The 25,658-nt window shown below is 32.4% G+C and overlaps 1 protein-coding gene across 1 annotated transcript in view; it reads right to left on the bottom strand.

The window, feature by feature from the left end:
* Positions 1 to 309: 309 nt before the first annotated feature.
* Positions 310 to 25,658, bottom strand: part of LOC149743874 (uncharacterized) — a 119,431-nt gene continuing 94,082 nt past the window's right edge. Inside the window, exon 4 of the mRNA XM_089906096.1 lies at positions 310 to 2,460. Coding sequence (XP_089762222.1) covers positions 2,358 to 2,460 — 103 coding nt within the window. The 3' untranslated portion in view covers positions 310 to 2,357. The remainder of the gene's footprint in view (positions 2,461 to 25,658) is intronic.

The following is a 25,658-nucleotide window of genomic DNA, read 5'->3' as shown; positions in this document are numbered from 1 at the left end:
CACAAACAGGAATTAAAGAAAATGCTAGATCCACTAAATAATGTACAGATCACATGGATGTAATAGTGCTGTTTCAAGGTCAACTGGCTATTCTTTCCCTTTGCCAAACCTAACATCTCTCTGCACCGAATCTATCCTCCCGGACACTGTTTTTCAGGCTCTTGATTGTGTAGCTTCAGGTTTCTCCATTTGTTTGAGGCCTCTCATAGAACTCCAAACCCCACCTTATGGTTTCATTGTGAGGAAGCAGAAATATGAGTAATGGGCTTTCATACTTTACTCTCTTTCTCCTTCAATTTCTCACTTTTCTCCTCGCTATATCCTCCATCTTAAGGTGGCAAACATATTAAAGAGTTATTGGAAACATTATGTAAGGGGTATTGAAAAATTCTGCCTTATGTACAAAACTCTATAATCTCAGTTTCTCCATGGTATAATTTTTACTGGGGGTCAATGTACATTTTTAAAATAAGGATTGCAGATGATAAAATATTTATTTAATACACTAAAATATTCACCCTATTGCATATGAATGTCAAGTAACTAGCTCTCTCTACCATTTCAAAGCAATTCAATCTTTACTCTCTCATCACTATTCTACTAATATTTTTAAAAATTTCAAGACATTCGTACTTTCCTGAAGAAGTAAATGATTTCCTGAATTCATTAATACACCACAGCATATTACTTATTATCATTCAGTAACTACTTCCTGCAAGTATACTTATAAAATCCTAATTCAGAGAAATGGAAATGATATGCCTCTTCCTTCTTCAAAAGGGATTGAAAATTTTACTCCAAGGTGCATAATATAAAAACATTGTTATAAAAAGGTTATATGTACTGGTATAATATTTATTACTCTTAAATTTGAGAGGAAATGACTTGCTTTATAATAAGCATAACATTTTCCGTTAGTAAACGTTACACTTTCCACCACCATGATGAGTTTCTACTGCTTAAAAGAATACTGATTAATAAATATTTCCCTTTTATCATAATATCTTAGAAAAATAAGGGTAGGTCTTGAGATGGAGGTACCACTCTAAAACAAAACCGTGTAAAAATATTTTCACCTTCCATAGCAAAAGAGTGTTCACTGTTTTAAACTAAATCTTTAATTTTTACTATCTATTTATATCTCAATTTTTAGAAGGATGAACTTTTTGTTTATGAAATTACATCATAACAGGAGACATAGTCTATAATTACTTAATATTTTTGGTTTATTTTGTTTAAATGTGAAACTGTGATCATTTAAATATTTATTTTCCAGCCTTTTTTCTTTTTATATCTATTGGTTTGAGTAATTTTAAATACCTGTGGCTTTTTAATTATTTTAAAATGATATATTGACTTAGGAGTGCTTGGGTTATGTTTGAGACAAATAGACAAACTTTGGCAAGATAAATAAAGATAAAGAGAATATACAAATGAACTGTAACAGGAATAAAGATGTAAATAAAAGTACAAAAGTAGGATATTAAAACTTCAATATTAGGTGCCAAAATTGAATATTTGTGTGCTAGTAGTTTTGAAAACTTATTAAGTGGATAAATTCCCTGAATAATTTAATTTGACTAAGATGTAAAGAAATAGAAAATTTAAATGGAAATTTAACAGATTCAGAGAATCTGAATCAGTAATAAATTCTGAATTTTCCACACAATAGTCAAATAGCTTTAGAATAGATTTTTTTTTTTTTTTTGCGGTACGCGGGACTCTCACTGCTGTGGCCTCTCCCGGAGCCAGGCTCTGGACGCGCAGGCTTAGCGGCCATGGCTCACGGGCCCAGCCGCTCCGCAGCATGTGGGATCTTCCCAGACCGGGGCACGAACCCGTGTCCCCTGCATCAGCAGGTGGACTCTCAACCACTGCGCCACCAGGGAAGCCCCTAGAATAGATTTTTTTCCCTAAACATTCATTTAGAGATAAATCGTGTCTCACACATATACTTGCAGAGAGTTGAAGAAACAAAAAAAGTGTTAAGCTCCTAAAAATGAAAAGTAGTAAAAGCAAAAATATAAAGACAATAAAATAATATATCTTAAAAGATAATACATAATGAACCATTTGTTTGTTTCCCAGAAATTCTAGATTAATTTTTTTTTTAATTTATTTTTCTTTATTTATTTATTTTTGCCTGTGTTGAGTCTTCGTTGCTGCGCACGGGCGTTCTCTAGTTACAGTGAGCAGGGGCTACTCTCCGTTGCAGTGCCCGGGCTTCTAACTGGGTGGCCTCTTGTTTCAGAGCACGGGCTCTAGGCACATGGGCTTCAGTAGTTGTGGCTGGTGGGCTTCAGCAGTTGTGGCTCCCGGGCTCCAGAGCACAGACTCAGCAGTTGTGGCGCACGGGCTTAGCTGCTCTGTGGCATGTGGGATCTTCCCTGAGCAGGGCCCAAACCGGTATCCCCTGCATTGGCAGGTGGGCTCTCAATCTCTGTGCCACCAGGGTAGCCCCTAGATTAAGTTAACAACAGAAAACTGATCAATATGCTTTTAAACATTAACAAATTAAAGAAAGGAAGCTATATGGTTGTGACAATACCTGCAGAAAAAGGGGCAATACAATTATATATCATCTTATGATTAGAAAGTCTTAGTAAATTAGGAAAGTAAACTTTTAGCTTAATATTGAGACTGTGCAAAAAAATTTAATGACATATACCAGAAGTAATATATAAAGTACATTTTATCAAATATCACAAAATGGTCTTTACTGGAAAAATAAAACTTTAAACCTTAGAGAAGACCTATAAAATTGATAGAAATATTATTTTTATAGACTGGCTAAAGGTTGCAAATTTCTGGGGAAAAAACAAATGGTTCATTATATATTACCTTTTAATATATATTCTTGCATTGTCTTTGTATATATATATATATATATATATATATATATATATATATTTTTGCGGTAAGCGGGCCTCTCACCGCCGCGGCCTCTGCCGTTGCGGAGCACAGGCTCTGGACGCGCAGGCCCAGCGGCTATGGCCCACGGGCCCAGCCGCTCCGCGGCACGCGGGATCCTCCCGGACCGGGAAACGAACCCGCGTCCCCCGCATCGACAGGCAGACACCCAACCACTGCACCACCAGGGAAGCCCTGTCTTTGTATTTTTGCTTTACTACTTTTCATTTTTAGGAGCTTAACATTTTTTGTGTGTTTCTTCAATTATACTTTCCAAACTGATCTATGTATTTATATAATTGAAATCTCAACCCAAATAGAAATATGGTCATTTATATGTGGTAATCAAATTTATCACAGAGCTTATACATTCTTGGGGGACTAATAAATAAATGGGTATACAAAAATAATTATCATTATGTAAAAAGGAGATGAATGCTTATCTTACAACACAAACAACAGTTGATTCCAGATATGTCATTGGCTTAAATGCATAAGTGAAATTTATATATAGTTTTTGAAGATGATATAAGAGAATAACTTTATGGCTTTGGGTAGGGAATAATTTCTTAATATTCACAAGTTATTAAAAAGAAGAACATTATAAATTTAAGAACTTCTGTTGGTCTAGAGAAAAGAAATGGTAAGCCAAAGTGGAAAATACTTTCCACAAATATAACTCACAAAGAATTAGTGTTCTAAGAGAATATTTATGATGTATAAGTGAGTGAGTAAATTGTGTGTGTGTGTGTGTGTAAGAGAAAGACCACTAACAAAATTTTAAAATGGTAAAAATATATGAACAAAGATTTCACAGATATAACATGAATAATAAAGGGACATTAGAGAGCAGAGAAATGTGAATCAAAACCACAGTGACCAATTTGGAAAACATTCCAAAGTTGGACAAAACCAATTATTGGCAAAGATATGAGCAATGGGCACATTCATTAACTACCTAGCAACTGCTCGTCTTACAGCAAATTGCTGCAGCCACTTTGGAAAATAATTTGGCGTTATTTAATACAGTTGACAAGTGCATGTTTTATGACCCAGCAATCCCACTACTCGGTATACATCCTAGAGACAATCCTACACATATGCTTCTGCAGACATGAAACCAGAATTTTCCTTGCAGCCCTGTTCATAAGAGTAAAACACTGAAAACTACCCAGATGTCCATCAACCATGGAATAGACTGCAGCTGCATGAATCAAATTGGGTGAATCTCAAAAGCATAACATTAACTGAGAATAGCAAGCTGCAAAAGAATATATACTAATTTCATTTATATAAATTGACAAATGCACTAGAAATGAATGAACGAACTAACTAAATATATATACATACGTATTATATATCTTACATGGATAGTAAAACTCTAAAGAAAAAGAGAGATTTAATAACACATAACTTGGAATAAGTGGTTATTACTCCCGAGGGAATGAAGTTGACAGGGAACAAACAGGGGCTTTTAAGGTATTACCCTGACTTCTGAATATATTGTTTGGTTTATCATGATGATTTAATTGTACATCTAAGTTATATGCAGCAGTTGTATGTATATTTAATGACTTAAAAACATTTTTTAAATGCAATGCTAATAATACATTATGTGCACAAACACTAGAGACGCAGCCCATTCAAAAGGCAGAGAGTTCGGAATCAGAGGAAATCAAGGTTGAATAGTTATTGCACCACTTACTATGTTTGTGACCTGGACATTTTTTAAAAGGGAGGCAATAATATCCATTCCATAGGGCTGCCATGAGCACTAAATGAAATGAATGCAAACTGCAGGCAGAATGCCTGGCACATCGATGCTCAAATTGAGAATCAGCAAGAAGGAAATTAACTCTCCTTTACTGACAGCAGTTACAACAGAAAAGATGTGTTCGCTGCAGCAACTACATTGTAGGAGGAAGTGTCAAATTGTGAGTGAAAAATGCAATGGAGTAACAGCTTCCAATAAATAACACTGTAAGAAAGCAGAGTTTCGTCCTGCTCAGGCATGCATATACATAGGCAGAGGGGAGGTGTGATAGAAATGGCTCTCTTCTCACTGAGACTCTTTCACCCTCAGATGATCTGTCATTGTACGCAGAACACAGTGGCAGATTTATCCCCACATTTCAGGTTGCTCAGTAATGGTTCAGGTGAAAGCATTCAGGAGTGACATAAAGTGGGAACTCATAAATGACAGAGTCTATTACTGGGTGACAAGCTCCAGCCTAGTGACTTTGTATAGACTCTGCAGAAATGCTTTCATTGTCATGAGATTTAGGAGGAAAGGAAAATTCAATGATAACACTGGTCAGCACATTTAATGGCCTGATACTATTAGAAAAACAAAACCCTCCTATGGACAGAAGGCTAAACAGTTTAAAGTAATTGCTGTAATACAGAGCAATTACATTTACTGATGCAACTTGTAATTGTGGTGAAACCTAGGTGTACTTTATATTTTCCTTAATATTTCAAGGAATATTGCTGTTTCCATATTCTGAATAAAGATATTAGATTTTCACTCTGCTTTTATTTTGTATTATAATCAGAATGATGATTAATGGTGTCCTTCTCTACAATTAAATGATCGGTCAAAAGAAAAATATGTATCAATAGCTTATACGTGTAACTAGTATTCCCTGTAAAAATTGCTTTGAGGGAAGTAGTGGGGATAAGCTGGCACTTGGGCTCATGTAATTGTGCCTCATGCCATCTACCCTTCAGTGGTCAGTCATAATGGGACCTGGTTACTTCATAAGTTACTGTATTTAAATTTTGAATCATTTAAAAACTTTTAATGTTGGGGAAGTAATAATGCTGATGTCTATCCAATTATTAGTTTTACAGGGAACATTACAGTCTTTAAAAATTACCTATACATACTTTAATTCTTTTCTTGTTAATATTTCATAGGATTCCTCTTTGATGTTAACCTAAAATGTACAGATGACATCCTTCGTCTCATGTTTTCTGTGATATGCAAGCAAACAGCTGCATTATCACTTCAACTAATTGAAAAATTAATTTTAAATATTATTTTTGCAATAAATATATCATTATTTTACTTTTTTTCTGTCAAAGTGTTAATCAGTTTAGGTAAAAGCAGGAGTCAAAACCATAGGTCCAATACCTGTAAATTACTAGCAATTTGCCTTGATAACCTAGAAATAATGATCATCATTTATACAGGCATTTTTACACACATTAAATCATACTTAAATGATGAGGCATAAATACAACAACACAGAAAAAACGAATTGTGGAGAATTTTAAAGGAATTGGATAAAATAGGATTTCTTAGGATTAACGCTGGATATAGCTCTACTTTATTGCTCTTTCAATTTTGTCACATTCAGATCTAAAGAAGATAAGCAGCTTTTGAGTAGGGTATCTCAGTAAATTGAAAAGCCTTAAAAAAAAGCAACATACAACTCATTAAAAGTCATTAAAAAAAAGAACAGAGGTTTTATATAGTCCTATAACCAATGAATAAATTGAATATCTGATTAAATTTCCACAGGAAGACCAATGAATTTCTCTGATGAATTCTTTGAAACTTACAGTGAAAAATAGAACATAAATCTTACACAAACTCTGCCAAGGTCAGAAAAAGAAGAAATACTTGCTAAAGTCAGGTCAATCTCTCACTTAAATGAGTATGCCTAAATCCTAAATAAAATATTTTGAACAATATACATGAACAACAATTCATCATGAACACATTGAGTTTTGTCCAAGAATGAGGAGTCCTTTGCAATTCAAAACTCTGTTAGTATAATTCCATTATGACTGAATCAGGAGAAAACATACGTGATTGTAACATTAAATACCAATGAAAGCATCAGGTAAAATTAGTTACCAATCTTAATAAACTAGTAATAGAAAAGAATTTCCATAACCTGATAAAGTATATTTACGAACTCCAGCAAAAAAATTACAATAAAATTGAAAAAAAGTTTTTAAAGTTTTCTCTCTGAACAAAGGAAGAAGGCAAGGAAGCCTGTTGTTATCTCTAGTAGACTTATTTTTTAGAACTCTTGGAATAAGGCAAACATTAGAAGAAAGCATAAAGCTATTATTATTGAGAAATATAATATTGATGAATAATTCAGTAAGTTGCTGATACACCATTATATTTATAAAATAAATGTATCAAGTTTTCTGAATATAAGACAAATGTGCAACAATTGATTGAATATCTATATACCAGATATAAGCCATATGGAAAGAAAATGGTAGCATCGACAGCGAAATCAAAAAGCATGAAATATATCCATATTAAATGTACAAGTCCTTTGCATTAAAGACTTTAAAACTTATTTATGTACATTTGAAAAGAACCAAATAAATGCAGGATGATATCCTATTCCTGCAATCAATGATTCAGTATTGTTAAATGTTAATCTGCTCAGATCATTCTAAACATGCAACACAATCACAAACAAAATTACAATCGGGTTTTTTTGTGGATATTGTAAAATACATATTAAAATATGAAGTATAAGTAATGCAAAAGCAATTTAATTAAAAAGAATTAAAGAGTTGGTGATTATTCTAATGACGATCACATTTATTGGAAAATAAATTAGGAAGCTATGTTTTGGATTAAGGATAAGCAAAAAAATCAATGGTACAGATTTGGGAGTCCAGAAACACACTCACACATATATGGACACTTGATATATGACAATAGGGAAAGGATGGCCTGTTCAATAAATAGTGTTTTGTCAATTTGTTAAACATACACACACACACATATATAATAATGTACTAGTTAATATAATACTATATATATTAGAGTAAATATTCAAGTCACAAGCTGAGAAACAATATTTGCAAAACATATAACTGACAAAAACTCATTTCTAGAAAAATATATAAAGTCCCACAAATCAATAAGAAAATACAGAGAATCTCATAAGCAATCGACAGGATGGTTGACGAGGCACTTAAATAAAAAGGACATCCGAATGGCCAATTACTGTATGAAAATATTCCCATTAATCACAAGGGCAATACAAGACATAGTTGCCATGAGGAAAAATAAATAAACAAGATAACACTACACACCCACCAGGTCGCTACAATTAATAGGATTGACAATAAAATATATCACTGATGGAGCTACAATGTGGCAGGTAAAAATGGAAAACTGGCACTATCTATTGTTGACACCCATGCACCAACAATTTTATCCAATTATATGTACCAAATAGAAATGCAGAATATCAATATGTTCATTAAGAGACAAAACAAAAATACACATGGGAGCTTTATCTGTACTTGTTCTAAACTGGAAGCAAATCAAATATCTATCAACAATGTAATGAATAAATCAATTGTAATACATTCCTGTAACATGAAATTATAAATCAAAGTAAATTAATGAACTATTGCTATAAGCAACATCCCTGATGAATCTCATCAACCCATAAGTGGGCTAAAGGAGACCCTCACATACTTGCACGCACACACAAACATACACAACAACCCCCACCATGCACAATGCATACACACACACACAACCAGACAAAACTATCTAAGCTATTAGAAATAAAGGTAATGGTTATTTGGAAGGAGAGGCGGGAGAACATTTTCGAAGTGCTGTTCTATGACCCGTGTGGGTGTTACTTAAGTGTTCTCACTATGTGCAAATTAATTGAACTATATACTTATACTTTGTCCATTTTTGTATATACATTGTATTTCGATTAACACATTTTAAGATAGTGCTATATGGAAGACGTATACATTGTACATGGGTACATTTTTTTCTAATTTAGAATGATATTATACATCCCCTAGAGACAAAGATAAAGCTAGCCAAGAATCTCTGCACACATAAAAGGAAAGGCTTGGTGCAGATGTATCGAGGAATATCTATTGTTTATCTAATGGAGTTGGTATAAAATCATTTTCACACTGAAAAATCATTACTAGATTCTTTAAAATTCAATTTGAGCGGGAAATTTTTAAAGAAAACTTTGAAATACAAAATTGTCATTTTTAAAAGAATTTAATCATATAATATTTCAAACATGCATAAAAGTACATAAAATATAGAGCACCATTTATCTAGATTTATCAGGTATAAATACTTCACAATCGTTGCTGCAAGTGTCGTTTTTGTTTAGAAATAAATGTGGAAGGTGTAACAGGTTCATACGACAAGCCCTTCCTTTCTTTATATAACCAGTGAAAAACTATTGTTCTAATTTTGATATTTATCTTTTCTTTGTTAACTCAACATTCATTTTTACTTTTGTTCATTTTCATTTAAGTAACTCTCATTGTTTCTAGTGTATGACTGCATCAAAATGTAATAGTGCATTCCCTTACTGATGGACAGTAAACTTATTTTTAGTGCTACATATCACATATATACAACTTTAAAAATCACCTAGTACCTAACCAATTAAAATGATAGGTAACATAAATGCTGTGAAATTAAGGCAAACAATTTGTTCTTTTTAAAAATATCAAAGACAATAGAATGATTGATATGAAATTATCACCTGATTTCTATTTATCTGAAATCAGAATGCTGTGATAAGCAATTTATTCATATATGTTTTTAATCATCGTAGATTCTATGTCCATCTACCTTATGGTAATAGATTTTTAAGATATAAACTATCAAGGAGTAAACATATCTACCTTTCTGTTTTATTTCTTGCTTATTTCACATATATCTGAGAGAATATTGGATCTATTTACTCTTTATCATCATTTGCAATCTTATACTATAAGATAACTTCCCAGTAAAATGAAAAGTTTTTATTTCTCACAGAAAGTAGCAGGGCTTTGAAAGTGACTAATGTCAACCTCAAAAAGTAACATAGCCAGTTACTTTACAAGCAAAATGGGTGTAATCTGGAAAGCAGGGAACTGCAGTTCTGGGGCAGGCAAGCTATAGTGAATCATTGGTAAGTGTGAAGAGATAAAAGGAAGGTCAATTTCTACTAGGTTTTAGGAGGAAATTGGGGAAGGTTGTTTTGAATAAAATTTCACTGGAGAAGAACAGGAGTTCGAGGTTGTGGCAGTTTCTTACTGGTGGTTAGCGCATTGTTGCTGGGGCAGGGAGGGATCTTCCTTTTCTGCTTCTTTTTTTAATAGATCTTTATTAGAATATAATTGATTCACAATAGTGTGTTAGCTTCTGTTGGACAACAAAGTGAATCAGCCATATGCATACATATATCCCCATATCCCCTCCCTCTTGAGCCTCCCTCCCACCCTCCCTATCCCACCCCTCTAGGTCGCAAAGCACAATCTCCCTGTGCTATGCAGCTGCTTCCCACTAGCTATTTTACATTTGGTAGTGTATATATATCAATGCTACTCTCACTTTGCCCCAGCTTCCCCACTCACCCTGTGTCCTCAAGTCCATTCTTTATGTCTACATCTTTATTCCTGCCCTGCCACTAGATTCATCAGTACCATTTTTTTTTTTTAGATTCCATATATATGCGTTAGCATATGGTGTTTGTTTTTCTCTTTCTGACTTACTTCACTCTGTATGACAGTCTCTAGGTCCATCCACCTCACTATAAATAACTCAATTTCGTTTCTTTTTATGGCTGAGTAATGTTCCTCGTATATATGTGCCACATCTTCTTTATCCATTCATCTGTTGGTGGACATTTAGGTTGCTTCCATGTCCTGGCTATTGTAAATAGAGCTGCAATGAACATTGTGGTACATGTCTCTTTTTGAATTATGGTTTTCTCAGGGTATATGCCCAGTAGTGGGATTGCTGGTCACATGGTAGTTCTATTTTTAGTTTTTAAAGGAACCTCCATACTGTTCTCCATAGTGGCTGTATCAATTTCCATTCCCACCAACAATGCAGGAGTGTACCCTTTTCACCACACCCTTTCCAGCATTTATTGTTTCTAGAGTTTTTGATAATAGCCATTCTGACTGGTGTGAGGTAATACCTCATTGTAGTTTTGACTTGCATTTCTGTAATAATTAGTGATTTTTAGCATCTTTTCATGTGTCTCTTGGCCATTTGTATGTCTTCTTTTGTGAAATATCTATTTAGGTCTTCTGCTTGCAGGATACAAAATTAATGCACAGAAATCTCTGGCATTCCTATACATTAACAACAAAAGCTCAGAAAGAGAAATTAAGGAAACAATCCCATTTACCATCACAACAAAAAGAATAAAATACCTAGGAATAAACCTACCTAAGGAGGCAAAAGACTTGTACTCAAACAATAAAACATTGATGAAAGAAATCAAAGATGACATAAACAGATGGAGAAATATACCATGTTCTTGGATTGGAAGAATCAATATTGTGAAAATGACTATATTACCCAAAGCAAGCTACAGATTCAATGCAATCCCTATCAAACTACCACTGGCATTCTTCACAGAATTAGAACAAAAAATTTTACAATTCGTATGGAAACACAAAAGACACTGAATAGTCAAAGTAATCTTGAGAAAGAAAAGCAGGCCAGAGGAATAAGCCTTCCCAACTTCAAACTATACTACAAATCTACAATAATCAAGACAGTATGGTACTGGCACAAAAACAGAAATATAGATCAATGGTACAGGATAGAAAGCCCAGAGATCAACCCATGCACATATGGTCACATAATTTATGACAAAGGAGGCAAGAACATACAGTGGAGAAAAGATAGCCTCTTCAATAAGTGGTGCTGGGGAAACTGGACAGCTACATGTAAAAGAATGAAATGAGAACACTCCCTAACACCATACACAAAAATAAACTCCAAATGGATTAAAGACCTAAATGTAAGACCAGATACTATAAAACTCTTAGAGGAAAACACAGGAAAAACACTCTTTGACATAAACTACAGCAAGATCTTTTTTGACCCACCTCCTAGAGTAATGAAAATAAAAATAAACAAATGGGACTTAATGAAACTTGAAAGCTTTTGCACAGCAAAGGAAACCATAAACAAGATGAAAAGACAACCTTCAGGATGGGAGAAGATATTTGCAAATGAAACAATGGACAAAGGATTAATCTCCAATATATACAAACAGCTCATGGAGCTCAATATCATAAAAACAATCAATCCAGTTAAAAAATGGCCAGAAGACCTAAATAGACATTCATTTCTTTTCTTAAAAGCAGGAGATGAAATTCCCATGTAAAAAATGTCCTCCCTCATACCAGAAGAAAAACAACGTTCTTAACATCATGGATAAAAAGTTGAAACCCAGAGAATGTTACACAAAGAATTCTATACAAAAAGACCCTTTAAAAATTGCTTCTCTTCCTTCTTCCTTCTGATTATTCAGGCTGGTATGTGCATGAGAGCTTTCCCTTCTAAACTTCCTGATAATGTTTTAAATGAAGTTGTCTTTTATTTATTTTCACACCTTATAAAATTTAGTATAGTATAGAGTAGATTAAAATATTAGAATAAAGGAATGTAAAATAAATAATTCTTTTCCCTGTTTTCTTCACAATGTCTATTTTAGACTGTTCCTAGTCTAGTCTTGCTTTTATTCAAGACAGAGTCAACTTTAGATAATTCCACCGACATACCACATATTTGTTTTCTTCTTGAACGTAAGCTCTCCCATGTTTCTGCTTTTTTGGGGTATTCACTTTTCTTCTGTAATGCCCTCGTGCATGTGATATTAAAAATTAATAAACTTATGTATCTTTTCTCCTGTTAGTCTGCCTCTTATCAGTTTATTTCATAGAGACAGCTGTTGAACCTAGGAGGGTAGAAAGAAAGTCTTTCCTCCCCTACATCAGCTAGGGCTGCCATAACAAAATACCACAGAATGGTAGCTTAAACAACAGGAATTTATTTTCTCAGAGTTCAGAAAGCTGAAAGACCACAGTCAAGGTGCTGACAGCATTGGTGTCTCTTCTTGGCGTGAAGACAGCCACCTCCTTGCTGTGTCCTCACATAGCCTTTTCTTTGTATGCCTGTACCCCTGGAGTCTCTTCCTCTTCTAATAAGGACATAGTCTTATTAGATTAGGGCCCCACCCTTATGATCTCTTTTAACCTTAATTACCTCTTTAAAGACACTATTCCAAATAGTCTCACATTCTACGGTACTAGGGATTAGGGTTTCAACATATGAATTTGGGGGGGGGACATAATTCAGATCATAACAATACATTATAAAGAAATGGACAAAGAAGGACAGTAATGAACTCGGAAAGTTAGGGAGTGATAATCCATATAAAATGGGAAAGATGTATAGGAATATAAGAATGATATTATTTTACACAGTTTGGTTATAATGTTTTCTGTTTTGCCAAGGTGGGTATGTGTGTGTATACATGTCCATGTCCTTTGCTTTTTTTTTTTGCGGTACGCGGGCCTCTCACTGTTGTGGCCTCTCCCATTGTGGAGCACAGGCTCCAGACGCGCAGGCTCAGCGGCCATGGCTCACGGGCCCAGCCGCTCCGCGGCATGTGGGATCTTCCCGCACCGGGGCACGAACCCGTGTCCCCTGCCTCGGCAGGCGGACTCTCAACCACTGCGCCACCAGGGAAGCCCCCTTTGCATTATTTTTAAAATCAGAAACAAGAGCTGAATTTTTATCGAATGACTTTTCATTCATGTAATATGAGGTTTTATTCTAGATTGCCTATTTTCTTAGTAGTTATAGATATAAATTTAACTATTCACTGAATTTCATTTAATATTTCACTCAACATGTCATCATCTGTATTTATAGGTGTTTTCATTTTTATAATTTTTGGTTTTATTTTTATGATAAATACTACTTCACAAAATAAATCATTTTCCATCTGCTATTATCAAAAATAGTTTACACAAAATGACAATTGCTTCCTTTACCTATTACTGCATCACAAATCTCCACAGCCTGAAGTGACTTAGAACAACAATTTACTATTTCTCATAATGCTGTGGGTTGTCAGTATGGATAGGTCTTCTGTGGGTCATGCCTGATGTTGCTCATATGGCCATAGTCGCATGATGACTTCACTAGGATTGGAGTGTCTCAGATGGCCTGATTCACAGGTCTGGCAGTTGAGACTGACTGTTGGCTGTGGTACCTCTGTTCATCTCCATCTTCCAGGAGGCTCTTCAGTTCATCTCCAGATGAATTCTGTTTTCTGCCAGGCACTTAGTGACAAATACAATTCTTTGCCTTCTCTCAAAAAACTTACAGTCCAGTTTGGGATAATTATATGTATTTAGATAAATTGTTTTATATGTTATGATAGAAGAATGCATGGTAATATTTTAGCGAAGATAGGAATTTATTTTTTAACTGTTTCACAAAGAAGACACATTTAAAGTGAATTATGAATAATGAGTAGGTTTCCAACAAAGAAACAATGGGCATAAAATTAGTTTTTTTACTTCTTTCCTCTTAAATTTTAGCTTTTCTTGTCATTCTATCATTGGCCTCCTTATTTCTACTTCTGAATTCCTTATAATAGGAGCAATTATTGGAATTCAAAACTATAAACCACTGCTAAATGCTAATTATATATATATACAGACATATAAACAGGTGAATTTATAGACAGAGAGATTTTTTTCCAGCCAGGACCTGCCTATTAAATATAGGTACAATGATATCTATACCAAATCAAACTCCAGAATGTAATAACCTCCACTAGATTTCTGTAAACTTTAGAGGACTTACACAGTGAATAACCTTACTTGCACTAACTTATTCTTTTCTGTTACTTTCTTACTATCTGATATGTATTTTTTTGTTTTTTTGTTTTAATTATCGATGTCTGGGGGTCAACCCATCTTGAGCCTTTTATTTAAAAGAATCATTGTTCAATTAATTTCCATAAGTTTGTATTTAGCTTAATATTATATCAAGTTATTAATACCTAATCATGGTTTTGAATACTAAACAAAGTATTTCAGGTAATAAGTAAACTTTAAAAGTTGCCAGATGCACAGTCAATATGATTAAATTAAGTATATTTCTGAATAGTAGCATCAAACAATTTAGAAGTAAAATTTTAAATACCATTAATAACATCAAAAATATAAAATCAGCAGAATACATTTCAGAAGATTTCTAAAACCTACAATAAAGGGTACAAACATTGCTGTAAAAACATTAAAGAAGTTCTAAATAATTGAACAGATACCAAATTTGTGAAAACATTGTAAAAGTATCAATTTTCCTCATATTCTTATATAGTCACTAAAATCTCAATGAAAATGTCTAAGATTTTTTTAACTTTTGTAGAAAGTGAGAAGGTGATTCTAAGATTTAGTTTGAAATGCAAAGAACCTACTGTAGTCAATATATTCTTGAGGAAGAATAAAATTGGAGGACATACATCCCAGATTTGACAAATTACTGAAAAAGCTAGTTATTAGCATCATAGTGTACTGGCATAAGAATAGACAAACAATATCAATAGTACTAAAATAGATCCATATATTTGGGCACTTGACTTATATCGAAGATTAAAGAGGTGAAATTATGTTGAAGCAATAAATTAATGAAAGATAATTGAATCAAGTAATTTTATCTCTATAATGGTAAAAAATAAATAAAACTTGACAACTATCTTATACCATTCAATGAAATTGACAAAACTTAGTTCATAGGCATAACTGTGAAAAGAAATCTAAAGTCTCTATAAGAAAACACAGAGGGATATCTATATGACCCTGCAATAGGTAAAGATCTCTAATATAGGAATCAAAAACACTGAAGAACTAGTCCTAAAACAAAAAATTAAAAATTGGCTTTATAATAAAGATTTTTTCCTTTGCCAATAAACCTCATGAAGAAAGTGAAAACACCAAAGAAATAGTAGAAGAAAATATATATTTGTTATATGTATGTGCTGTAGGACTCATATTCAGAATATAGAAAAGACTTCTCCAAATCAATAAGGAAAAAAATAAAAATAATGGGAAATGTCCCTTGAAAAGAATTTTCATATAAATTATATTTAAATAGCTAATAAGCGTAATAAATATAGTCAACATCACTATTCATCAGGAAAACACAAATTAAAAATACAAAGAAATACTGTTACATAAATACAAATTAAAAGTACAAATAAATACAGCTACTAGGACAACTATAATTAACTAAGAAAGAAACTACCAAATGTGTGGAATAGGTGGAAAAATTGAATACATGGCTGGTAGGGATGTAAAATTATAAAACTGCTTCAGGATAGCTGGCCATTTCCATTATTTCCACTCCTAAATGTATACACAAGAGAAGTGAGTCCACACAAAGACAAAAATATTGATAACATATTTATTCATAATAATAAGCATCTGGGAAAAACCCATATGCTTAACAATAGAGAATGGGTAAATTGTGGTAAATCTTATGAAGGAATATTACAGAGAAGTACAAAAGAATACACTTCGAATATATACAACATGAATAAACCTAACAGACATAGTACTGAGTGAAATCAACTCAAGACAAAAGTAGTAACTGCTATATGATTCCATTTATGGCAAGTTCTAGGATAATCAAATCTAATTGATGAGGAGAGAATTCAGAATAGTAGTTAAATCTAGGGGCTAGTTTAGACTGAGAAAGGGCAAGGAAGTGCCTTCATGGGTGCTGAAACAGTTCTGTATCTTGTTCTGGGTTGTGATTACATGGGAGAATACACATGTAAACATCATCATGCTGTATTTGTAGATTTAGTTCACTTCATTCATTTTACCATATGTATTTTGCCCCTTGATTTTCATAAGACAAGTAAATACTTACATATGTGGAAAATGTATCTCAGGCAACTACTGTTATAAACAAACTCATTTTTTCCCCGAAGAAATGTAATTTTCAAAACGAAGAAATAGTCTGATTTCTTCATTATCAAAACAATAAATCCTTATTCTTGTCCCTAACAATTGATATAAAATTTGTTCATCTTGTTGCTAATAATCAATTTGGAGATAATATTATATAATAGAAATGGTATCGTGTATAGTCTCCTAGAGAATTTGCTATATGAATGCTGGCAGAAGGGTGGACTTAAGTATGTTAAAAATATGAAGAAAATAATCAAGAGTATTTCCACAACGATATTTGAACACTAAAGAGTAGCCAGATGATCTAGAACTTTAAGTAGTTATGCCAATTCAAAGTTATGTTCAAAGAGAAATACACAGTTAAGCAAGTCAAGTTCATTATCAGAAAACGGCCTGTCTGTTCAGACATAGCATGTAGTTTCACACATTTCTGTTTCACCTTTTGAAAATTTCAGTCATTAATAGAGCCTTCTCAAAAAGCTTTAATCCATTGTGAGATTCTTTTCCTGATAAAAAGAGTATCATAATTACAAACTTTGATGTGGAAATTAAAAAAGCACATGGCAGACATAGTTCCAAAGTGTGTCTTCTAATTAGTCATTAGGGATGTTTTGGCTAATATTTCCTCACTAATGGTCTGTCTTTCTACAAAGTTTCAGACTTTATGGAAGGAACTCTTCCCCATAATGAGAACCTGCCAGCACATTAGTAGTATTTACCCTATCCTTTTAGAAATTCATAATTAATACATATATTGTCCTCTACATTTAATTGTTTCATTCTTTATGTAATATTAAAGAAACCCAAAGGATAATTATTTTACTTATAATTTTTTAAAATAGGGAAACTGAGGGTCACAGAGGTCAAAAGTTCAGGATTACAGTTAATAGGAAGTGGCAGTAAGGCTTGAAATCGTTTAGATTATGTTTCCAGAAGCTAAGTTTTATGGGAATGAGAAGATATTGTTGCTAAATTTTCTCAAATCATTATGGAATGTTAAAAGACAGTCTTATATATCAATTTTCCACCATAAGCCTGTGAATCAGTTCTCACCATGCTGAGCAAAAGAATTGATTTAGGGTCAAAAGTCACAGATTGGATGTGACCTATATTTTTCATTTGAGTTCTTTAGTTACTGTCTCATTTATTGTGATCATCTACCATGAAAGATATTAAATTTGTTCTTGAAGTACTAACGATAACCCCTGAAAGGTGCTGTTATAATTTAAGCAGTGTTTTAATATTCATAGAAGGAATAAGTGATATGTAGCAAGAGAAGAAAGGCACCTTCGCTGTGAAGGATCTTACTTATTGTCTCAAATTACATTATTTAAGAGACAAGACTATAAATCACACAGAGGGAGGCTAATGAAATTTACCAATCCACATTTTTTTTGGAGCACTTGACTTAACTATATTGAGGTTAATTCTGAAATAAAAAGAATTTACTATCTAGTACACCGATTAATAAAAAAAATCACAGTCTAATGATGACAATTAAATACTGAATGCAAAAAGAAGAAATACAGTGTTATTTTGAGTAAGGTGATAGAGGTGTTAAGAAAAAATCAAATGGAAAGAATTAATGATTTTTTACTGTTCTGTAACACTGAAATTGTGCTAAGTGCTTAAATACCAACATTAACAAAGTTTTCTTTCACCAAATTAAAGATTTTCAAAGATATTGATAGTGACAAAATACTAAAATAATAATAGTAATAATAATGATCTTAATATTATTTCAATGTCAAATAAAACACAATATTATTCATTTAAAATCATGCTCAACTACTAATGTATGTTCTATTCTCCATGTTTCTATATCTTATTACCTGAACATGAAATAAACATTTAATATTTAATGCAAGACAAAAATTGGTATTTTGGACTTAAGGAACAAAAGCTAAGACATGGAAATTTAAAACCGTGTATACTATTAGAACTTAGTATTAAGACATTAATTGATTTGACTTTATTTATATGATTTTTTTATTTCCAAAAAGCCAAAAATTAAATTAAGAAAATATTTTAATTGAATGTAATCATAAATACATATGAATATATTGAATTATTTATAACTTGAATTGAAAGTTAGGAACATCATAAATTACTTAAATATATATTCATGTCTGTCTGAATGAGCTTTTGCAAAAAATTATACTTCATGGATTTAGCTGTATTATTTTCTTAAAGGGGTTTATTTTTAAAAACGTATTTTCACAGTGCTTGAATTTTCTCTCCAATTGTTTTACATCTATCTCATTTATCTTGAAGAATATTGGGAACAAGTCAAAACTGGAAATGCTTTATACTTTTTCATTACACATTTATATTTAACCTTATACATTATTCACTAATTCTACGCAATAAAGTCTATTAAAGTGACATGAACAGGGTACAAACATCTGTCAACTTACTTGGGTGATAGATATCATTCCTGCACTACTGCTGGGAGCTTTTATATCCCAGCCCTTCTAAATCAATCTCTCTCTCAACTCTCTCTCTTTCATTCTCTTTTGCACATATAACACATAAAATTCTTAATCTTCCCTTCCATTCACACATAAACTAAATTTGATCAACAAACCTAGTTGTACCTTTTGTATATTAAAAAAAAATCTTAATAAGATCATTTTATTGGCATGTGCTTTCATAAGCTTAACCTTAATTTTCATGAAGCAAATTTTAAAATGTAAAACGAATTTTAAAAACTCAAAAATGGGAAAATATAAGAACTTTCTCTAAAGGGATCTGCTTATTTTGTTAATAACTGGATCTTTGTAATAGCTGTTTAATCTTCTGCTAAGCACTTATTATGATTTGTATTTACTTACCTTTAATATTGTTTTTCCTATTTTCTCCCAGAATTGTGAGCTCAATGAGAGCAGGAATTTTTTTTTTTGGCTTTTTAATCACCATAATTCCATTATCTAGAACAGTGATTGACAAATAGTAGGCACTTTGGAAATCATTGACCAGATAACAGGAAATAGCTAATAATTATTTGTTGGATAATAAGTAAACACACAAATAAACCTAAAATTAGAACTGGAATTCCTACTAAAATATAATCTATAGAAACTAAGGAACTCTCTTTTGAAAATTGTCTTGAGTAACATTGAAAATTTAGAATTTGAAAGACCTATCTTTTTTTTCTGTCATTACAAATCTGAATTGATATTCTGAAATAAATATGGATCTATCATTTACATATTCTTAAACTTGCTGAAGTTAATTTAAAGAGCTTTCTGTGTTTTGCTCTAATTTGAAATGAATCATGCTACTGGAAATAACCAATAATCTTTATTAAAATAAAATTATTTAAATTAAATTTCTATTGTTTCATTACTTATGTTTGTAAATAATAATTGTGAGTAAAATCACATGCAAATTTATTATGTCAATAAAAATTCCATTCTTCTTAGACAAAGAATAGAAAAGTATCTAGATTGAAAATTCACTGAATTGAGACTTATGACAAGGATTAATGTTTTACTTCTGCATTTCCAATGTTTTATGCTCCTTCTAATACTAAATTAGAGTGACTGGAGTATTAAACTACCAATTGGGACACCTTAATTCCAGCTATAAATTCCCACAATTTATTCACAAATCTGTAACAGAAATAAACAAAAAAAGTTCTCCTCCCTAAAAATAAAAAATGGAAAGATACTATAGTAGCTATGAATATACGTATTCTTAAGTTACATTTTATTTTATCAATACTATAGTATATATCATTTGACATTAATATGCTATATTTATAATGACATTGTTTTACAACATTCTTAAAATATAGGGTTTCATTTTTTCATTTCCTTATTCTTAATCATCAATAAGGTATTAAATTAGATGCTGGAGTAAAATGTCAAAAAATCCTAAACACTTTAGAAGGAGATAATTTTGTTATAGTTGCAAAACTAGTCTCTTTAATGCATCATATTAGGTTCTGACATTTCAATCTATTACAAGAACCCTTTGTTGACTGGATTTATCTCTTTAAATCCAATTTATCTCCACCTAAGTGCTACTTTTCTTGACACATAACATGATTTACCTGGATATTAGAGATAAAGTCTAATAATATTTCATCACTTGCTTAAATATTTGCTACATGATATTAAATTTTCCTTTATTACTTTGGAAAAAAATATTATATACAAATTTTATACTGAGTGAGTAAGGAAAAGATACATAGTAAGTACCTAATATATTTCCCATTCCCTTCATATTTTAAAAATTTAATTACCCTCCTCACTAAGTTTCTCAAAAATCACATGGTTCAATTTAGTACTATCAAGTTTTCACTTTTCAAAATACAGAACATTATTTAAGTAATCACCAAAAGAAGGAAGAAGTAAAAATAGAAACTATTAAAAGTATTTGTCTCTAGGAAATTGGGCTACTTTCAGGGAATGGTGAAGTAGGGGATTATTGCTTTCATTATAAATTGATTTTGGCCTTATAACTTAAAATATCTGGTACAAATTCTATTTACAATAACAATTATAAAAATACTAATTCTCAAATATCTGGAATTCAAAAGCATTTTTAAATTTTGTAGTATGTGGCTCATGGAAACAGATTATGAAAAACATGTGCAAAAAATAAAATGGACAGAATTCTTTTAGAAAGGCATAAATGCTAAGAAAGCAACAAAATAGCACATATTCCTGAGAGTGATAAAGGATCAGGAGTTCGATGGTCAAGAAAAACTGAACAACAATTCTCTATTTTCTCCTTCCCCTGGCCTTTGGTAACCACAATTCTACTCTCTACTTTTATGAGTTTGACTATTTTAGGTACCTTATATAAGTAGAATCATGCAGTATTTGTCCTTCTGTGACCAGCTTACCTCACTTACCATAATGTCCTCCAGGTTCATTCATGCTGTCACATATGGCAGAATTTCCTTCTTTTTTAAGCCTGAATAGTTTGATTCATGCAAGATGAATAAGTTCTAGAGATGTGTTGTACAACAAGTTGCCTATAGTTCGCAATACTCTCTTGTGCACTTAAAAATTTGTTAAGTGGGTAGATCTCACGTTAAGTGTCCTTACCACACTTAAAAAAAAAAAAAAAAAGGGCTCCCCTGGTGGCGCAGTGGTTGAGAGTCCGCCTGCCGATGCAGGGGACACAGATTCGTGTCCCGGTCCGGGAAGATCCCACATGCCGCAAAGCGGCTGGGCCCGTGAGCCCTGGCTGCTGAGCCTGTGCGTCTGGAGCCTGTGCTCTGCAACGGGAGAGGCCACAACAGTGAGAGGCCCGCGTACCGCAAAAAAAAAAAAAAAAAAGAAAGAAAAGAAAAGATGTGTTGGAAAGGTGAAAAGGAACAGATACATAAATGAGGGAGTCAGCCTTCAGAAGATCTGGTGGCAGAATATTCCATAAGAAGGAAAGGGAAAATATATCTTTAAAGTGGAATAATAAAAAGACAAGTGACTATAGGAAAAGGGGAAATGAAAGTGAGAACAGAGAAGTAAACCAGGTCGGACTGGGCCTTGGAAGACGTGTTTAAAATTTAATCTCTTCGAGAATTCTAATAGGGTTCTAATTCCAATGGGAGTTCACTGTAGTGTTTGAAAATGAGAATGATGTTACCTAATACATATATTAAAACTACAAAAATATTCTCAAAAAAAATGAAGAAAAATTCTAGAGGAAAAAAAGTTGTACATGGACATGTGATTGATTACTTCATGGGTCTTTATAGATTTCACCAGCCAGAAATTTTCAAGGATGCTCTATAAATGGGGTTCAATTAATTATGTCTTTTCTGTCTTGGATGGTGTCCTTGGTTGATCATCTTATTCCTGGATGGTGACATTGAATTCCTAAATAAAGTCTGTCACTCTATTAAGGGCATTTAGTTATTGTCAAAGTAATTGTGAATAATTCCTCACATCTAACCCAAGCTCCAATAAAGTTTCTAGATAAAACAAAAAATATCTGAGTTCAGAGCTGCTTTCCAGGCCATTAAAAAAAACCCATGAATCATTAATATAATTTTTTCTAAGATTCCCTCAGAGATAAATGGCACATAGTCAATTGTTCGAAATGACGTAAACCTAACTAAGAAAATAGAAGAAAGAATTTGAGAAACGACTTGAGTTGAGAGTCAGGGGCTAAATAGCAGAATAACACTTTGGAAGCCAACTGTAGAGCTGTAGATGCAAATGATGGAGAATAATCTCAAGGCTGAACTAAGAGATTTGAAAATCGCTCCCAAGATAGAAGGGTACATTCCTTCTGTCATGTTTTGTGCTTCCTGTTCATAGTAAATTGTGAAGAGAGAGGGAGAAGAGGGGAGAGAGAAAGAAAGAAAGAAAGAAAGAAAGAAAGGGGAAGGGGAAGGGTAAGAATGGGAAGGGATGGGAAGGAGGAAGGAGGGAAGGAAGGAAGGAAGGGAAGGCGGAAGTTAAAAAAAGAAAATTAAATAAAGAGAAAATGGGCACAGTATTTTTCTTCAAGAATTAGTCTTCCTGATTAAAGGAAAATTTTAAAGTATGTATTTAAGATTTATCCTAAGATAAGAACAGTGCAATTACCTGGAAGTATAAGGTTTTGGACTAAATATTTGAATTTTTTACTTTTCTGTAAGTTCTTGAAAGGTTTCACCTCACTTCTATTCATATACTAATACTAACGCCAATTCATGCTAATTAAAAAGAACAACAGTAAATAGAGTAAAAGTGAGTTTCACCAGAACTTTAACTAAAATTAGGATGTAAGCTCATAAGTTACAATGTAGATATTTGTCTATGATATCACTATCTGAAGTTTTACTGCTGAATATGTGTGCTTTAAACTGACTATAACTCTACTAAAAAAAAATAATTGGAGGCTTGGGTTTGTGAAATCTCCCACAAAGAGAATACTCTGATGCTTTCATAAATTTTCATTATCTGCTCCTTCACGCTGTTCTGTTCTACCTGGCTGTCTCCAACCATGATACAATTTTTGAGGCCCAGTTTAAAATGCATCTCCCATGTAGTAATCATTTAGTTCCATTGCTTTCATAGTAGACAACTATAAATTAATATACCCTCTTTCCTTAAATATATTTATGCCATTTTACCTCATACTGTAATCATCTTTGGCATGTTTTTCTAAACCTCACCTTCCTTCCTGGTGCACACTGATCTGAACCAGGTCAAATAACAAGGTTCTTTGTGGTAGATGTTACCACTGATATAGTTGGATGAAAGCTGTAGGTTTCCTCTCTCCCCTAAACATTACCAGGTGGATGCTAAAATTAAAGCAAGTATGAGAAAAAAATCCACCACCACACACACCTATATTTATGAGTAAAAAGGCACAAAAACTTGTACAATCTTTTCTTAAAGATCCAGTAAATTCCTAGCTTTCTAGCCTTTATCCACCTTCATACAACTTATGTAGGGTTTGTTTCTGACAGAAGTAAAATTATTTTAGTGTAAGATGAAATTAATTTCAAGTGGAAAAATCCTCTGAATCTAAGCCCTAGGACAATAACACCACTCAAAAGTGTGTATTATATTAGGTTTTTCTGTAAATTCAGTCAGAGATGTTGTTATAATATTTCTAAGAAATCAATATATCTTGAACATCACTTATTAAAACAAGTAAAAAAAGTATTTCTTGTAAAATTTTATTCTGATTAATAAATCTCTAATATTCATCTAGGAAATCTAGAATTTCTAAAGCATAGATACAACTGACACTTTTCCTCTCTTCCTCTCTGCCCCTCACCCCACACTCACATCCAGCTTTCATTCTTGAATAGGACACGTAAAAGTAATACATCTTGCATGTTGATTAAAATTCACTAAGAGATTTATCTATAATTTTAATTGCATTTCTGCTAGAATACTTGGAAATAAATTTTAGATAGCATATTTCACAAACATCATATTTAAAATTTCTTCAAGTCAGTATTGTACAAATTTATGATTGTAAAATCCTACAATTTTAGGATTGTATTAGTTTACAAAATATTTGTTGTCTCTTCACTATGAGAGGACTTACATTCCTATCTCATTAACTCCAGGCTTGACTATTGTACTTACACTGAATTTGACCAATAAAATATGAACAGAAGAGGGATGAGGCACTTCCAAGGAAAATCTTTAAGAACCTTTGATGGTTCCATCATTTTATCTTTTCCATTTCCCATGAAAACAGAAATATATTTAACTGGGACTGGTCATCTAGCTCAGTTCCTTTAATAAAAATGAGAAGCACATCCACAGACAAACCATCATGAACATGTCACAATAATAGGAAATGCATCATTTTTATTTCCTTTTTTGTATGTGTCCCTGAAACTTTGTGGTTTATAACTTAAGCATAACTTAGCTAAGGCTGACCAATGTGAGTACACAATTTTTTGTTTATTTGTTTGTTTTGCATATATATTGTTCCAAAAAAGAGCAATGTTATTTTTCAAATTTTAGGTGCTTAATAATTATTTTTCCTATGACTGAATTTTGCTGTCATGTATTAAGTATAAACTTGCCATAGAATATTTAGATATATTGTTTTTCTCTATTTTGGTATTTAGGTTAAAACACAGTTACTCACATCTCTCAAACCTTATTATATCCCTAAGGAGTGTGTGGATGCATAGATAGATAGAGCAGTCTAATTTGAAAATTGAATCAAAATCTCTGAAAGAGGGACCAGATATTTGCATATTCATCAACCTTACTCAGATAAGTATAATGCACACCAAAGTTGTAGAACTGTTGTTAAATGCGATGATACCTAAATCTTTTAACCATTCATAAACATAAAAATACAATATGTCAGAAATAATTTTAGTTACTTGCCATGAAAAGCAAAGAAAATTAAAATGTATATGCAATGTATAGGTGTTTTTTATTCAGGACTATTTATCAAATATATATAATTTTATGTAATTTTATACATAAATTTCAAAATTTATGCATTCTACATATAAAATTTTAGAATCTAAAATTAACGCATTTATCACTTGAATCTTTCAGAAT

The sequence above is a fragment of the Delphinapterus leucas genome, unplaced genomic scaffold (assembly GCF_059928025.1).
Source record: "Delphinapterus leucas isolate spDelLeu-1000000601 "Yukka" unplaced genomic scaffold, BTC_Dleu_Yukka2 spDelLeu_asBTCV2_sq62, whole genome shotgun sequence".
Classification (NCBI taxonomy): Eukaryota; Metazoa; Chordata; class Mammalia; order Artiodactyla; family Monodontidae; genus Delphinapterus; species Delphinapterus leucas.
This window is presented reverse-complemented; position numbering and strand designations above follow the sequence as displayed.